This window comes from Oncorhynchus mykiss, chromosome 21, assembly GCF_013265735.2.
Source record: "Oncorhynchus mykiss isolate Arlee chromosome 21, USDA_OmykA_1.1, whole genome shotgun sequence".
In the NCBI taxonomy this organism is placed as follows: domain Eukaryota; kingdom Metazoa; phylum Chordata; class Actinopteri; order Salmoniformes; family Salmonidae; genus Oncorhynchus; species Oncorhynchus mykiss.
Genome location: NC_048585.1, coordinates 49,484,289 through 49,502,723, shown reverse-complemented (window position 1 = coordinate 49,502,723; position 18,435 = coordinate 49,484,289). Strand labels below are relative to the sequence as shown.

At 41.5% G+C, this 18,435-nt stretch overlaps 1 protein-coding gene across 2 annotated transcripts; it reads left to right on the top strand.

The window, feature by feature from the left end:
• Window positions 1-659: 659 nt before the first annotated feature.
• LOC110500619 lies at window positions 660-9,095 on the top strand. Of its 2 annotated transcripts, XM_021578088.2 has the most exons (7): window positions 660-961; window positions 2,487-4,493; window positions 4,788-4,951; window positions 5,034-5,254; window positions 5,593-5,722; window positions 7,896-7,993; window positions 8,195-9,095. In XM_021578088.2, the coding sequence occupies exons 2-7, from the start codon at window positions 2,501-2,503 to the stop codon at window positions 8,331-8,333; spliced, it is 2,745 nt and encodes a 914-aa protein (XP_021433763.2). In that variant the 5' UTR covers window positions 660-961; window positions 2,487-2,500; the 3' UTR covers window positions 8,334-9,095. The 2 variants fall into 2 exon arrangements, with proteins under 2 accessions (XP_021433763.2, XP_036813978.1); XM_036958083.1 differs by lacking the exons at window positions 660-961; window positions 2,487-4,493; window positions 4,788-4,951; window positions 5,034-5,254; window positions 5,593-5,722 and adding an exon at window positions 7,472-7,515.
• The last annotated feature ends 9,340 nt before the right edge of the window (window positions 9,096-18,435 follow it).

Here is an 18,435-nt window from a genome sequence, read left to right as displayed (position 1 = left end):
TACATATTACACCGGATCCAGAAGTTCAAACGTCGTCGCTAGCAAGAGTCAAAAAGAGTGCCTCGACCCCTCCCATGGCCCCCTAGTGGGCATCCACGACACAAGGTGGAATGCAACAAAAAGAGTCTGCTGCCCCGCCAAAAACCGACTCCCCCCACATGCACACAGATCAAAGGAGGGCTCTTCTAGCCACCTTCACAAGCGTCCCAGAAAGTCTCGCCTCTGGGTTTACAAGCTCTTCTTTCGGGCTTCGCCTCTTCCTACAAATACTTTTATAACTAAACCAAGATAGACCACATCCTGTTTCCAATGGGAACAAATGAGTAACAGTGGCCAGAACAAAAAAGGAGATCGAATCCCCGAGCTGACAATATGCATCTGCATATTTCCGTTAGGGAACGCCTACTCAGAGTTCGCATGTGCAATAACTCAATTCGCCTTTGCATTCCTTCTAAACAAAGCGATGTTTTTACAACCTTAGCAAAGGTTAAATTCTACAAAACGTTGTCCACCTTCATAACAGATTATAGTTTTGGTTACAGAAAACTGGCTTCTTCTTACTACAATATTTGGTAGTGATTGGAAACGCCAAGCGGATGCTTCACATTTTTACATCCGGTACAATATCTGTCTCATTGTTCTATCGGTTCTTCCTCTCTGATTTCAGGAAGAACAGTTAATGGCCGTGTTCGAGGTTAATGGCTAGAAGGGTTACAGCTTTTGTCAAATGAGCCTTCTAGCCATGTATGTGTTCAAGAGTCAAAAGCGCAATGTATAATGGGTAAATTGTGACTGAGTGACTTTTTAGTAAATAATAATGAGTCGTTACTTATGATGCAAGATGATGTAGATCAGTCAGTAGACAGTCGCCTGCAGTCGGTTTGATGCTCTCGAACGCGGCCGATGTTTCTTCCGCGTCAGTAGAGCGGGCACTGTAACTTCAGCTTTTCTCCTCTTAGAGGTATGTACATTTGAAATAGATTTAAGGCTATTGGCACAGTCCAGTGAATGTTTCTCTTTCCGAGTTATGTTATAGTGGAGACTACAAATCCTCCGCATTTGAAACTATTAAAATGAGCTTTTCCAAAAGTCTCGCAATAGTACTGTAATGAAACAGGCAGAGTGCAGGCCTCGAACCTTCGAGCCCGAAATCCAACGCGCTATCGACTGTGCCGCAAAAGCATGCTCGTGTGGCAGAGTCGAGTCCAGGGTCGATATTTATAAACTGGTATATGGCCAATATACCACAGCTAAAGGCTGTTCTTTGCAAGCCTGTTCTTTCACGACCCTAGTGCCTGGATACAGCCCTTAGCTGTGGTATATTGGACATATACCACAAACCTCTGGGGTGCCTTATTGCTATTATAAACTGGTTACCAAAGTAATTAGAGCAGTAAAAATAAATATTTTGTCATACCTGTGGTATACGGTCTGATATACCACAGCTGTCAGTGCTCGAACCACCCAGTTTATAATTAAGCAATAAGACCCGTGCTGTTCTTAAGAGCAACTCAACTTGCGGAGTGCCTGTACACAGCCCTTAGCTGTGGTATATTGGCCATGTACCACAAACCCCAGAGGCTTATTGCTATTGCCCAGAGGCTTATCTTATTGCTATTATCAACTGGTTACCAATGTAATTAGAGCAGTAAAAATATATGTTTTGTTATACCTGTGGTATACGGTCTGATATACCACGGCTGTCAGCCAATCAACATCCAGGGCTCAAACCACTCAATTTATAAAGAACCTTTTAGGTTGCCATATAGCCCCTTTGGGTTGTAGTAAAGCAACATAAGGTGTTGGTTTCATGAGCTGAAATAAAATACCCCAGAAATGTTCCATACACACAAAAAGCTTATTTCTCTCAATGTTTTACATCCCTGTCAGTGAATATTTTTCCTTTGCCAAGACAATCCATCCACCTGACAGGTGTGGCATATCAAGGAGCTGATTAAACAGCATGATCATTACACGTGCATTTTGTGCTGGGGACAATAAAAGGTAACTCTAAACTGTGCAGTTTTGTCAAACAACACAATGCCACAGATGTCTCAAGTTTTGAGGGTGCGTGCAATTGATATGGTGACTGCAGGAATGTCCACCAGAGCTGTTGCCAGAGAATTTAATGTTAATTTCTCTACCATAAGGTCTCACAACCGCAGACCACGTGTATGGCGTCTTGTGGCCGAGTGGTTTACTGATGTCAACTTTGAACAGAGTGCCCCATGGTGGCGGTGGGGTTATGGTATCGGCAGGCATAAGCTACGGACAACAAACACAATTGCATTTTATTGATGCGAATTTGAATGCACAGAGATACTGTGACAAGATCCCAAGGCCCATTTAAAATAGTTGTGTTTATATTTTTGTTCAGTATAAGTGTAGATTAGATATAAAGTTAGGCCTACTATAAGTCCCATAATTATTTGTTTTATTTCATTAAAAAGTTGAACTATACTCACCTCCTTGCTTTTCTTCCTCAGACGCCCCTGTGTAGATGACATCGTCAGGAATTATGGAACACAAGATTGATTTTCAAGAACTCCTGACCAAACTGGTTATCTCAGAGCCAACAGATCCTATTATCAAGTGCATTATTAATAATAATCTGGAGAGGCTGAAGAAATTGATTAGAGGCAAGGACATCAATGCATTGTACCCTTGTGTTGAGTTACAAGATGAAGTAACCCCTTTAATTGCTGCTGTTGCATTTGCAAATCAGGAGATTTGTACATTTCTTCTGGGAAAAGGTGCTGACCCCAACAAACCATCAAAAATACTTTTAGCACCACTGCATTATGCTGGACTGCATAAAGTTCCAGTGAATATAGTGACAACATTACTGGAAGCAAAGGCAGATCCAAATGGTCTAGTAGAAACAGGCCTACCTGTAAAACCAAAGTTCTCTCCAATTCAATTAGCACATGACAGAGAGGATGTTGTGAAGAAGTTGCTCGAATCTGGAGCTGTAATGTGGCTAAATCATGGCATCCATCCTGCAATTGATCTGAAATTGGCCACAATAATTGAAAACTTTGCTGAAGAGAGTGAGTTATTTTCCAAAATCAAGATTTTTTTTAATTTTGTGAAAGCAGTAAAACAAACATCCCCAACAGAAGTGTTCAGCAGCTTTGCCCAGAACCTTCTACAGGTGAACCCCCAAACCCACCTTACTATGGTTGACATGTGCTTTAACATTGAAGGTCCATATGCAGAAAAATACCCCCAGACAGCCATTACATGGTTGAACGACTCCAATAAACTAGATTACTATGTTAAAGATGTAAGCAAACGTCTGTCTACAATTCCTCAGCTTTTTAGGGCAGGTGCATTGAAATCCTTGGATAAAGTTGTTTGCTCCATGAAGGAAATACCTAATGAGGTGTCACTTACCCTAATTCCTGAGTTAGTGAAACTGCTTTCCTGTAAAACAGAAGATTATCTCGTGCCATTGATCATTGTTACGCTCTATGGCATCACACAGAAGACAAAAGACAAGGATCGTTGGAGCAACTCTGACCTTGAGAAAATATGCAAGCACATTGTCCCATGCACACAGAGGGAGGGTTATCCCTCTGAATTGAAGATGTATGCCTATGCGTTGCTAGCAGATCTTTACACATTTAGTTGTGTTCCTGGTTACATCAGCTCTCTGGGACTGACTCCGGTACCTGAAGGACTACTTATCTGGGGACGGGATGAAAACCTGAAAGTAAAGCTGAGAGATTTAAACAAGTCCTTAAACGGACAACATTCTGTCTCCAAGTCAGCAAGTGAAGATTCAAAAGATAGTTATTTATCAGAAACCAACAAGAAGAAGAAGAAGAAGAGGGGAACGGCAGAAAAACAAGACATACCAAAAGAAGAGACAGACACACAAGAAAATAAAACCTGTTTAGCCTTCAATACTTCATCTACTCCTGTTGAGGAATCTGGCCTTGATGAGTGTTCTAGTGTCAAGCCGTTCCACCCCACCACTGACACGTCACCATTACAGCGCAAATGGCACAAAGTCAGCAAGCGGTGGGAGACACAGTTAGAGAAGCTTGCCAACATGGATGAAAGTAAAGTTTATAAAGTAGGAAACCTCACTATTGTAGATGATGCAGAATTCTACATAGCAAAGGGGAGTGATGGAACTGAGGTCTTCTTGGGCCTCAGGGATGATGGCACTGAAGTAGCAGTTAAGAGAATGACCAGATTAAACTATCAAGTTCTCAAGAATGAGGAGGAATTCCTACGTCTTCCTAAACTTGATAATCCCTACATTGTAAGATATGTTGACTTTGCCGAGGATACAATCTTTGGCTACCTTGTTCTTCAGCTGTGCGAATACACCTTGGATGAATACATCAAAGACCACTTACCAAAGGACAACCCTCGTGTTCTGAAGGAAATTGTACATGATGTTCTCTCTAGTCTGGGAGTGCTTCACAGTAAAGACACCAACATACTCCACAGGGATATCAAACCCCAGAATGTTTTGATAGGTAAGACCACATTTTATTATGTCTTGACTTAACCTCCTGTTTGCAGAGACCGCAGAAGACACACACCAATGAGCATCAGTCAGGGAGTAATGTGAAAAGCATTGAGGAGAATATGTTGTCATATGTACTTTATTTTGACTATACATTCAATGTCCGTTTTAAACAGCACTGATCATTGGATTAAAATATAATATGACACAACAATGTCATTCTATAATTTAACAATAATGATAATTCTGATATTTTTAAGCCACACATGTCATTATTAAACTGTTAGCATGGTTTTCTCATCAGATGTTACCGGCAGGGCAAGATTAGCTGATTTTGGTATAAGTCGACAATTGACCACGGGACAAACGACTGTAAAAACAAGAAGTGCTGGAACAAAATGCTGGATGGCCAGGGAAACGTTCGATGAGGACGGCGATATCAGATATAAGCGGAGCACTGATATTCAGGTTTGTGTAATGAAAATGGGTAACGTTATCATGGTTTCCATAATGTTTTTGTAATTGTTCAAATGCTTACTGTCATTTCCAGGTGGTTGGAATGTTGATATATTACATCCTCTCTGGTGGACACCACCCCTTTGGCAGAGGTCCTCGATGTGAGAGCAACATTCTGGATGGGAACTACAATCTGGATCACGTTGTAGATGAGGTTACAAATGACCTCATTGAGTGGATGATCAACGAAGACCCAAAAAAGAGACCTACTGTGGAGGAGACCTTGGATCACCCCTACTTCTGGGATGAGAAGAGGTAAGAAGAACTGCTAATACTAGTCAATCAAAAGGTTTGGTTAAAAATGGGCAATCTGGGATTAAAACAAAAATAAAGAGTTCATCCGGCTGTTTTTTTGTAAACTGCTGAGGGATGCAGCTGGAGAAATGTAACCACTCTTAAATTTCTAGATGGAACTACTGTATGTCTGCAAATACTGACCATCCATGATAACTTATCACACAGATAAAAATGGATAACTTGTTAAGATGATGCTAGGATGCTTGAGCACAAGAAGGGCCAATGCCCAAGTATATAAAATATGCAATATGTATGTATTGACTAGACATTTTGTACTGCACACTGTTGTCTTTCAGGAAAGTTGAGTACTTGAGAAGAATTGGGAATGAGAAGGAGGTCGGGAAGTATAGTGATGCTGACCCAGAACTTCTAGAAGCTCTGAAACAAAGTGCCATGGAGAGAACCTTCTGCCAGTGGAAATCCAAGGTGGGCCATGTGTCATTTTCTTAAATTGTGTTGGAGGCGGCTTATGGTAGAGAAATTAACATTCAATTCTCCGGTAACAGCTCTGGTGGACATTCCTGCAGTCAGAATATCAATTGCACTCTCCCTCAAATCTTGAGACATCTGTGGCATTGTGTTGTGTGACAAAACTGCAGATTTTAGGGACCTCTTATTTTCCCCAGCACAAGGCGCACCTGTGTAATGACCGTGCTGTTTTAATCAGTTTCTTGATATGCCACACATGTCAGGTGGATGGATTATCTTGGCAAAGGAGAAATGCTCACTAACAGGCATATAAATACATTTGCGCCCAAAATTTGAGAGAAATAAGGTTTTTGTGCGTATCGAACATTTCTGGGATCTTTTATTTCAGCTCATGAAACATGGGACCAAAGCTTTACATGTTGTGTTTATATTTCTGTTCAGTGTACTTACCTGTACACTGAGTGTACAAAACATTATGAACACCTGCTCTTACCATGACATAGCTTTCACCTGGTCAGTCTATGATCCCTTACTGATGTATCTTGTTAAATCCACTTCAATCAGTGTAGATGAAGGGGAGGAGACAGGTTAAAGAAGGATTTTTATGCCTTGAGATAATTGAGACATGGATTGTGTATGTGTGACAAAATATACACTACCTTTCAAAAGTTTGGGGTCACTCTGAAGTGTCCTTGTTTTTGAAAGTATCTGCAAAACACCAGTCCTTGCTGTCCCCAGTCCACCTGGCCGTGCTGCTGCTCCAGTTTCAACTGTTCTGCCTTATTATTATTGGACCATGCTGGTCATTTATGAACGTTTGAACATCTTGGCCATGTTCTGTTATAATCTCCACCTGGCACAGCCAGAAGAGGACTGGCCACCCCACATAGCCTGTTTCCTCTCTAGGTTTCTTCCTAGGTTTTGTCCTTTCTAGGGAGGTTTTCCTAGCCACCGTGCTTCTACACCTGCATTGCTTGCTGTTTGGGGTTTTAGGCTGGGTTTCTGTACAGCACTTTGAGATATCAGCTGATGTACGAAGGGCTATATAAATACATTTGATTTGATTTGATTTGAACAGGGAAGAGGAGACCCGGGATGCTGGCCTTCTAGGCAGAGTTGCAAAGAAAAAGCCATATCTCAGACTGGCCAATAAAAATAAAAGATTAAGATGGACAAAATAACACAGACACTGGACAGAGGAACTCTGCCAAGAAGGCCAGCATCCCGGAGTCGCCTCTTCACCATTGACGTTGAGACTGGTGTTTTTCGGGTACTATTTAATGAAGCTGCCAGTTGAGGACTTTTGAGGCATCTGTTTCTCAAACTAAACACTGATGTACTTACTTGTCCTCTTGCTCAGTTGCGCACCGGGGCCTCCCAATCCTCTTTCTATTCTGGTTAGTCAGTTTGCGCTGTTCTGTGAGGGGAGTAGTACACATCGTTGTATGGGATCTTCAGTTTCTTGGCAATTTCTCTCGTGGAATAGCCTTCATTTCTCAGAACAAGAATAGACTGATGAGTTTCAGAAGAAAGGTCTTTGTTTCTGGTCATTTTGAGCCTGTAATCAAATCCACAAATGCTGATGCTCCAGATACTCAACTAGTCTAAAGAAGGACAGTTTTATTGCTTCTTTAATCAGGACAACAGTTTTCAGCTGTGCTAACATAATTGCCAAAGGGTTTTCTAATGATCAATTAGCCTTTTAAAATGATACACTTGGATTAGCTAACACAACGTGCCATTGGAAAACAGGAGTGATGGTTGCTGATAATGGGCCTCTGTACGCCTATGTAGATATTCCATAAAAAATCTGCCGTTTCCAGCTACAATAGTCATTTACAACATTAACAATATCTACACTGTATTTCTGATCAATTTGATGTTATTTTAATGGACAAAAAATGTGCTTTTCTTTCAAAAGCAAGGACATTTCTAAGTGACTGCAAACTTTAGAGCGGTAGTACATTAGTGCCTTTAAACATTTTAGTAGGTGCCAGGCGCACCGGTTTGTGTCAAGAACTGCAACGCTGCTGGGTTTATCACACTCAACAGTTTCCTATGTGTATCAAGAATGGTCCACCACTCAAAGGACATCCAACCAAACTTGACTTTGTGGGAAGCTTTGGAGTCAATATTTCCCTTTCCTCATCTTGTTGTTTTGTGTTCACAGCTGCCGCCTGATTTGATCGAGAAGATGGATGGCAGAAAGCCCTACCCTGAGAACATGTTGGGGTTACTACGCTTCATACGCAACCTCCATGAGCACTAGTACGTAAGACTAATGTTTTTCCCAGTACTAGCAGTTTTCACTCTCTTACCAAATCTTTCGTTCTGCCCTTGAACAAGGCAGTTAACCCACTGTTCCTAGGCCATCATTGAAAATAAGAATTTGTTCATCATAACTGACTTGCCTAGTTAAATAAAGGTCAAATAAATTGAAGGTGGCTGAGTTTGTTTCTCCTTCTGCAGTGCTGAGGATTTAGAATCTGTTGACCTGATGAAAATGTTCCCTGATCTCTTTGGATGCGTCTACATGTTGGCCAAGAAACAGGACTGGAATTCAAGGCCTGGTCTGAAAAAAATGTGTCCGAGAGATTTAAGCTCATGATTCTGAAATGTAAACTGTATGTCATTTTAAACTGATGAAATATGAACTAATGTCATACTCAAGACTCTTTGTAAGTAGAGCCAGTGATCTGTGTTAAGGACATTTTGTATTCTACATTTTCACTGATAGACCTAATATACATATGATTTTTACAAACCAAGATTACATGGTTGTAGCATATCTATCATGGGGGATTTGAATGTAAAATATAACCTTGTGAAATCTAAGGCTTTTTGTTTACTTGTTTCAGTTTACTTTTTACACAAAGCATTGATATGATAGCAATGACTTGTCAAATGTATTGTTCATGCAGTCATTTTTTTTAAAGGAATCTAGTAGGTTTTGTCCAGTGTTGTCCACTTTTTTTTTTTTTTTTCCATTTTAACACAGCTGGTAGACAACAAAATATGCCTCAGTGACACTTCTACTCTAACAACTCAAACATTCATGGTTGTTTTTATTTAGAGGTTTATGGGATTTTGAATAATATGAATTATCTGGATGAGATTTTCTAGAGATGTCTGAATCAAAATGTTTACATACTATCGTTTTTTATTTTTTTATATCTGTGTATTGCTTGGTATGGACATGAAGCCCACCAAGTGTGCATTGAAACAACTGTATTGTTCTCTATTCAGTGATTCAATCAAGGAGCTCTGACGCCCTTTTGTGGATAGAACTGAGAATCATCCGTTTTCTATGAATTGAACACCAAAAGAATCCAGCAAGTCTCAATATAATAAAAGGTATAAAATAGCTAAATAGAACTGTACTTTTTTTCAACCCTCCCGTACAACCCCACCCACCTTCAACAGCTGACATATATAACAAATCTCAGCAGCAGAAACACCAGCAGCCCCACATAAACAGACCTCCTTCCTGGTTTAAAGCCACAATCAGCCACATATCCAGTACCAGATCAACCATAAGAAAACAGACCTCAGAGAGTCGTCAGGAATTCTGACACAGGTTAGGTGACACTGGGTTGTCACTCCTGCATGGTGTCTGTAAACCTAAATGCCACACCTTTGTACTTGCTATAGCTTTTCAGAAGGAAGCACAGACAACATTTGTCTTCTGTTTGTCTTTGGAACCAAGAGGTCTAGTCTGTTTTAAGAATACACACCCTTCCATTCTAATCCCCCTTGTTCCAGCACTTTATAAATTGTTTTTTTTCTAAATATTCAATTTCAGCCATTTGTTTTGAAAGTAGTGTTCAATTCAACAATTGTGTACTACACCATCCATTTCGTATGGTAAGTCCTACAATTTTGTTTGTGCAATTAGGAGGATATGTTACGAATTCCAAATTGTACAATATTTTACAAATAAGTTCTAAGGATCCTGGACCGCATCATTAACATCTTGGCAGACTGCTTCAATGGCCCCGACTGCAGTGGAGGGGCCCAACACCACAAGAACTATATTGAGAGATATTACTGTTTGTTGCTTGCGTCATCCTTAAGATTCTATTTAGACATATTCAAGCCATCATAGAAAGTGAGATCGCAGCCCTGTTCTTTAGTGTCATCTCCTGGCTGCTGAGGTGGTGCACATCTAATCTCTGCTTTCCACCAGGCCTGCTGCTGGGTTCTATGAAAAGGAAGACTTTCCTTTGGCTCCAGTCTGAGACAATGGGACGGACGTGGCTCGGCACTGCACTGAAGTCCCTGCTGCAGTAATTCTGTGTTGACAACTACTTCTGCTTTCAGCACTTACTCACAGTGCTGCAGTGAAAACTAGGTTTTGACCTCATTTGCCTCTGATGGTTTCTCAGGTCTCAGCTCTTTACAGCACAACATGACTTCTATCACAGCAGTTTCACATAAAATACTGACTGTTCCTCAGATTCAAGTCTGATACAACTTTAAATCTTGAAGTACTTTGAATGGGAGTTTTAGTTTTGTTTCGTTTGAGAAGTTTCAAATGAAGGAAAGTGTCCTTTCTTAAGCATTAGGTCTAAACAGGGTGTACTCTGAAAGTATAGGACTTGATTTCAGTCAAATCAATTCAAATTCATACCTTCCTGACAGCAGGAGGTAAATGAGTGATGGAGGATGTGGGTTCCATCACCCAGTATGTATGCCTGCACTGAATAACCCCACTTGTGTAACGGATGTCCGCCCAGCTAAAGATATACAGGAAGATCTTATATTGTCTCTTCCTCGTTAGTAGAGCAGGTACTGTGAACTAAAGGCTTAAAGAGATTTCTCCTCTAGAACTCCAAGGGGTACTTACTTTGAGGAATAAGGTTGATTTTCTTTAGGCTGTACAGAAAGATTATGGCAAATTACTGGTATCCCATAGAAAAGTGCTGGCGCAATTGTTTCCCCATCATGACCTCATCATTGGGATGTCTATTGTTCCTGGGACTCAGTCCACCCCCTCCAATTTGCATATGGCTAAAGCACTACATGTACCAGATATCATTCTAGGTCGGCTTTCGGGAAGTACTTTTATTGCTGTCTCTTCCTCAGTACAGTGGGCACTGTAAGCGTCGAGGTGAGAGGACGTTTCTCCTCTAATGAGGTACATTTTAAGAATAAGGTTTGTATTTAAGACTGTTCTGTTTAGAATATGGGTAGGGTCATCAGCAATATGTTGTGGGCATCTGTCACTAAGCATGGTGATGCTAGGGAAATTAAGCAGAGCTAATATTGTTTGATAAGCTGATTATTTTGAACTGACAGTGATCCTCCCCATAATGCAGAAGGTTAGGATGCTTTGATAGGACATAGTCAAGACAGTGTTGCCAACATTGTACGGTCTCAGTTCTCATTAAGAATCCACCAAATGTTCGGACTTTGCTATATGCACAGCCAAACAACGGAAGTGTTGGATTCAACTTTCAGTTTACTTATTGCAGCGCGCCAGTGTGAAACTTGCTAGAGTAAATGATTTGAAGTCAATTTATAAGTAATTTTATGCATTTCTTTAAAGTTTGCTAACGTTAGCTAGACCTACTATAAGGGCACAAGGCGAGACCCAGATGCAGACACAGGAGGCAGATGATTAAGAGTACAAGATGTTTATTAACAATCCTAAAGGGGTAGACAAGAGAATGGTCGTGGACAGGCAAAAAGTCAAAACCAGTTCAGCGTTCCAGAGGTACAGAACGGTAGGCTCGAAGTCAGGGCAGGCAGAATGGTCAGGCAGGCGGGAATAGAGTCCAAAAAACAGGCAAACCGGTAGGACTAGTAGACGAGAATAGAAAATCAGGAGCACGGTGAAAACCACACTGGTTGACTTGAACATACAAGACAAACTGGCACAGAGAGACATCAAACACAGGGATAAATACAGCAGGGAAAATAAGTGACACCTGGAGGGGGAGGAGACAATCACAAGGACAGGTGAAACAGATCAGGGTGTTACACCTACTAGTAGTTCTGTTGTGATAATTACTTCAGTTGTGTCAGAGTTCAAGCAGAACTGACGGCGTTTCAACTAGTTTGCCGATATGAAACAGACAATCATATCAGTCAAAAATATCAAATTCCCAGCTTATGCTTCAATACCGACTTCATAAGATGTTTTAAAAATAGTTACATTTTTTATTCCATAACATACAAAAAAGGCATTGTTGGCGGAATAGATGGATGCAGTTTAATGCATGATTAATATAATTCACCAATACATTTCTTGTTGGTCCCAAAAAATATTGCTATCAGGTTGTAAATCATAGCTGGCCTGGTATGTTGTTTGCTGTCTCCACCCATTCGGGAGGCACTGTTTCAGTTTCAATGACTCAATATTTTGAACAAAAACGGAGGACAGAAACTGGGAATGTCAATACAATCAAACTAGCCAGGGAAATGATCACAAGTCAGTCATAACGTGGCTAATAGGCTAGCGCACATGTCAAACACAAGGCCCATGGGCTGAATAGGACACACAAGTGAGTATAAATGAGTCAACAGTTAAGTCATCTGCTTTATGAAAATACAGCTTTCATGTGTCCCATTTACAGCGGAGAGAAAGTGTAAAGACACATGCCACAGTCTGAGCTAGGCTACTAAAATGTTGCAATCCGGCTTCGCTTTTTAAAGCCTGACAATTAATAACCAAAAAACAAAACAGCATGTAAAACAGAAACATGTAGACCCATTACAGCAACATTTCAGCAGTAGTCTACCCAACTATAAGGGCTACATTTTGAGTGCACCATACAGCAATGATACATTCAACACCAGTGGTGATCCATGCTGCGCAGAAAAACACATGGCAGTAGGTCAAAGCATGCAGGAAAACATGCAAGCGGTTTCATTGTTCCATCTCTGTCAATGTGTTAGAAAGGGAGGGAATTCAAAGATGCAACAACCAACTAAAACCTGAAAAAAATTTGAAACCTGTGAATTTCTGACTCAGTTGACAGCCTCGGTTATCTGTTTCAATAGTAAGCCTACTATTAGCCGACTTGCACAGTACAGCTTGGGTTGACCTGACTGTGAAAGACCAGGATGAGATTTAGTATGTTAGGTAATTCAGAGTGTATGTTACTGTTTCTCATAGTATGTTTCACACAGGGAGCCTTTCTTTCTCCGGGTGGGCTGTAGGAAATGTTTTGGCAACATCTGAGTAATACTCACTTCTCCAGGCACCACTACCTCATCGGATGTGGTCTATAGCCTAAGTAGAGGTGTATGCATATAAACCATCATTCATGAACTCAATGTTTTTATACAGCGAAATAAAAATAGTTTATCAGATAACAAAATCATAGGTAGAATGGAGCCTGAGGGGATGGCTGCCATTTTATGTGCTCCTAACCAACTGTGCTATTTTGTTAGTTTTTTCGCGTTGGTTTTAACTAGTGTTTTTCCTAATTTTGTACAAATGTTGCGGCTACCGTCACTTATGACCAAAAATAACGTATGGACATCAGAACAGCGATTACTCACCTCAAACTGGACAAAGATTTTTTCTTTATTGACTCTGACGCAAAATATATTGCTTTCTCGGGAACAGCCCCAAATCCCTGTCATTTGTGTGAAGAAAAGACGGAGAAAAAGGAGGCTACCATCAGTCCTATTAGCCAACTTGCAATCATTGGATAACAAAATGGATGAGCTCTGATCAAGGATATCTTACCATCGGGACATAAAAAACTGTAATATCTTATACTTCACAGAGTCGTGGCTGAACGACGACATGGATAACATACAGCTGGCGGGGTTTTCGGTCCATCGGCAAGATAGAACAGCTTCCTCCATTAAGACAAGGCGTGGCGGTCTGTTTCTATTTGTAAATAACAGCTGGTGCACGAAATGTAATATTAAGGAAGTCTCAAGGTTTTGCTTGCCTGAGGTAGAATATCTCATGATAAGCTGTAGACCACACTATTTACCAAGAGAGTTTTCATCTATTTTTCATAGTTGTCTATTTACCACCACAAACCGATGCTGGCACTAAGACGGCACTCAACGAGCTGCATAGGGCCATAAGCAAACATGAAAATGCTCATCCATGGGCAGAGCGCTCCTAGTGGCAGGGGACTTTAATGCAGGGAAAATTAAATCAGTTTTAACTCATTTCTACCAGCATGTTAAATGTGCAACCAGAGGTAAAAAAAAAACATATTGGCCACCTTTACTCCACAAACTCCGCCGGGCTAGAGAATCTGGATCCTCTCTTTCTAAAATGATCTGCCGAAATTGTTGCAACCCCTATTACTAGAATGTTCAACCTCTCTTTCGTATCGTCTGAGATTCGCAAAGATTGGAAAGCTGCCGCGGTCATCCCCCTCTTCAAAGGGGGTGACACTCTAGACCCAAACTGCTACAGACCTATATCTATCCTACACTGTCTTTCCAAGGTCTTCGAAAGCCAAGTTAACAAACAGATTACTGACAATTTCGAATCCCACCATACCTTCTCCGCTATGCAATCTGGTTTCAGAGCTGGTCATGGGTGCACCTCAGCCACGCTCAAGGTTCTAAACGACATCATAACCGCCATCGATAAGAGACATTACTGTGCAGCCGTATTCATCGACCTGGCCAAGGCTTTTGACTCTGTCAATCACAACATTCTTCTTGGCAGACTCGACAGCCTTGGTTTCTCAAATGATTGCCTCGCCTGGTTTACCAACTACTTCTCTGATAGAGTGTGTCAAATCGGAGGGGCTGTTGTCTGGACCTCTAACAGTCTCTATGGGTGTGCCACAGGGTTCAATTCTTGGGCCGACTCTCTTTTCTGTATACATCAATGATGTTGCTCTTGCTGCTGGTGATTCTCTGATCCACCTCTATGCAGACGACACCATTCTGTATACTTCTGGCCCCTCCTTGGACACTGTTATCTAACCTCCAGACGAGCTTCAATGCCATACAACTCTCCTTCCGTGGCCTCAATCTGCTCTTAAGCGCAAGTAAAACTAAATGCATGCTTTTCAATCGATCGCTGCCCGCACCTGCCCGCCCATCCAGCATCACTACTCTGGACGGTTCTGACTTAGAATACGTGGACAACTACAAATACCTGGGTGTCTGGTTAGACTGTAAACTCTCCTTCCAGACTCACATTAAGCATCTCCAATCCAAAATTAAATCTAGAATCGGCTTCCTATTTCGGAACAAAGCATCCTTCACTCATGCTGCCAAACATACCCTCGTAAAACTGACCATCCTACCGATCCTCGACTTCAGTGATGTCATCTATAAAATAGCCTCCAACACTCTACTCAACAAACTGTATGCAGTCTATCACAGTGCCATCCGTTTTGTCACCAAAGCCCCATATACTACCCACCATTGCGACGTGTACGCTCTCGTTGGTTGGCCCTCGCGTCATACTCGTCGCCAAACCCACTGGCTACAGGTTATCTACAAGTCTCTGCTAGGTAAAGCCCCGCCTTATCTCAGCTCACTGGTCACCATAGCAGCACCCACTCGTAGCATGCGCTCCAGCAAGTATATCTCACTGGTCACCCCCAAAGCCTATTCCTCCTTTGGTCATCTTTCCTTCCAGTTCTCTGCTGCCCATGACTGGAATGAATTGCAAAAAATCTCTGAAGCTGGAGACTCACATCTCCCTCACTAGCTTTAAGCACCAGCTGTCAGAGCAGTTTACAGATCACTGCACCTGTACTTACCCTATCTGTAAACAGCCAATCTATCTACCTACCTACCTCATCCCCATACTGGTATTTATTTATTTTGCTCCTTTGCACCCCAGTATCTCTACCTGCACATTCATCTTCTGCCGATCTACCATTCTAGTGTTTAATTGCTATATTGTAATTACTTTGCCACCATGGCCTATTTATTTCCTTAACTTACCTCATTTGGACTCACTCTGTATAGACTTTTTGTTTTCTTTTGTTCTACTGTATTATTGACTGTATGTTTTGTTTATTCCATGTGTAACTCCTATTTGTTGTATGTGTCGAATTGCTACGCTTTATCTTGGCCAGGTCGCAGTTGCAAATGAGAACTTGTTCTCAACTAGCCTACCTGGTTAAATAAAGGTGAAATAAAAAAAATAAAAAAATAAACACAGATGCGTACAAAGTTCTCCCTCACCCTCCATTTGGTAAATCTGACCATAATTCTATCCTCCTGATTCCTGCTTACAAGCTAAATCTAAAGCATATAGTACCAATGACTCGCTCAATAAGGAAATGGTCAGAGGAAGCAGATGCTAAGCTACAGGACTGTTTTGCTAGCACAGACTGGAAAATGTTCCGGGATTCTTCCAATGGCATTTGAGGAATACACCACATCAGTCATTGATTGGAAGAATCCTTCCGTTCCTCCTTGTCACTTTTTAACAACTCCCCTGTAGACCGATATGTTTCCACCGCCTGGGCTATGTCGTTGGCTGACAATGGGTTGGCTTGCCCCACAACCATTTTTAAGTCACTGGGTAATTCCCTCAATATCTTGTCCACTACAAGGGTCTCTATCACGTCCTACTCCCTTTCCAGGTTCTAGCCAGTCGTCAGTCGTATTAATGCAAAGATCTGGGCACGGACGGGTTGGTCAGCTGTATAGGTCCATTGATGGAACTTTACGGCCCTATCTCTGGCAGTCAGCTGGTACCGGGACAGGATCTCGGTTTTTAGTCGCCCATAATCCGCAGCTTCGCGGGAATCCAGGTCAAAATAGGCTTCCTGAGCCACCCCGGTCAAAAGAGGGGCTAATGCGCTCGCTAATGCGCTCGCCACTCTTCCATGAGGAAGGCCTCAATATCATCCTCCTTGGAGAGACGAGGTAAGATGGCGTGAGCAGCCGCTCTTGGCTTAACTCTAGGTTCTTCTCGCCGGCTCAGCTGTTGTTGCAGGAGTTCTATGGTTGTCTGCTGTGCCGTGATCAATTGTTGTAGTAGGGCGTTATCCATCGTTCTTGAATGGTTCCTCCGGGTCTACTGGAAGAATCTTGATGTACTCACTTATCCTTGTGTCACTCGTCCACCTAATGCCTGCATTCTCCACCAATGTGAGCGGACCAAGTAATTGGCCGTCACTCTAAAGCGGAAAGGTGGAATAAACGAGTCAGGAGTAGGTTTTCTTGATTGAACACAGTTCTCTATTGAGGGCATTTGGTCAACACAAACACTCCAACATAATCAATGAAAATCTCCCAAGGAAAAACATACATCTTCTCCAGATGAAACAGGAACACAATACGATTATCTTTAAACTATAACAAAAGTCACGAGATTGTCACCGTCTTAGTGGTTCTTCATGGATAGGTTCTTCACCTCTGTCTCGGTGGCCATCTTTCAGAGATAGGTTCCCCTCCCCTCTCTCTGCTGGTTCCATACTCTCTCTTATAGGGGAATGAGAATATGTCAGCTGTGCTTAATTGCCTCTGGTTACCTTGTCTCCCATAACTTGTTGGTCTACTATCCATGAGCCCAGCCTGCCCTCTGGTGGTCCTTCCACAATATATATATATATATACAGTATATCAAGGGATGTAGCAACTACAGATTGCCCCTATAAGTCTATCAAAAGTGTGTGAGTTTAAGCATGTGTCCATTCGGCCTATGGATTTATTTTTATCATCATGAATTAGATTGAGCAATAAAAGGCCCACTTTTATTCCACAGGCTGGGATCCGCACTCTGCAGCTGTTGAAAGAGCGCATTTTTCACTGGCTGTCCACTGGTTTCAAAAACAATGATTGATATGCAGCTTAAACTTCTTGAATTCAACTATTATTGTATAAATACTAATTTAGATTTGTGAAAAGCCATCCACAACAACCACAATCCGTAAGACGTAAATCACTAAATGAGAGAGCAGCAGTGTGATTCACATCAATATGCTATGTAGATATGTAGACTACACCACTGCTGTCATCCTTACCTCCAAGCCTTTATTTAAATTGGATAATCTTTGGATGCCGACAGCTGTTGTACCATTGGAAGACATAGCTTGGACTGTAGCCTACAAAAGCCTATTCCTGTTTTTTTCCCTCGATCCATCAAACACATTTGGTGTGTCAAAATAGTGGTCTCTGATTGGTGGTCATCATTTGGTGTGTCATCATAGTGGTCTCTGACTTGTGGTCAGACTCACTCAGGTGGAACAAACTTAAACTTGCGTCTTTTTTCAATGCTGATTCGAATGTCATTGAGAAAACAGAGAAGTGTCAAATATATTTTTTTCATGCAAGCATCCTTTCCGAATTTCAAAGTAATCCTCGAAGTAATCATTTAGTTTTTTTAGGATCTGTAATCTGATTACAATATTTTTGCTGGTAATGTAATGGATTTTTTGTGTGTAATCCGCTACATGTAATCTGTTACTCCCTAACACTGGTGACGGATTTGATGTTCCAATTCAGTGGTTGTCCTCAAGTACTGACATAATCTCAATATCCACTACATGTATTGATAGTGGGGATAGGCTTGGTTGACTTTTTTTCCTAAAGTTGATTTGCATCTCTTTGGGTTTCCTTGTGTTTAGTACTGATGAGTTTTTGGTACAGTGCGGGAAATGTTGCTGTTTCCATGATAAAGATTGTGAAAACAACTGTAAGAAGAGTTGTCTAAAGCACTAAATATACCTGTTGTACCAGTCTAGGTTGGGTTTCAGGAAGAACTTTAAATGGTGTCTCTTCCGCATCAGTAGAGTGGGCACTGTGAGCTTCGG

Excerpts from the sequence above, each read along its gene's own strand:
- LOC110500619 (XM_021578088.2), top strand. The coding sequence starts at position 2,501 with ATGACATCGTCAGGAATTATGGAACACAAGATTGATTTTCAAGAACTC. Across the intron at positions 4,494-4,787 it reads ACCCCAGAATGTTTTGATAG|ATGTTACCGGCAGGGCAAGA; the intron begins GTAAGACCACAT and ends TTTTCTCATCAG. Across the intron at positions 7,994-8,194 it reads CGCAACCTCCATGAGCACTA|TGCTGAGGATTTAGAATCTG; the intron begins GTACGTAAGACT and ends CTCCTTCTGCAG.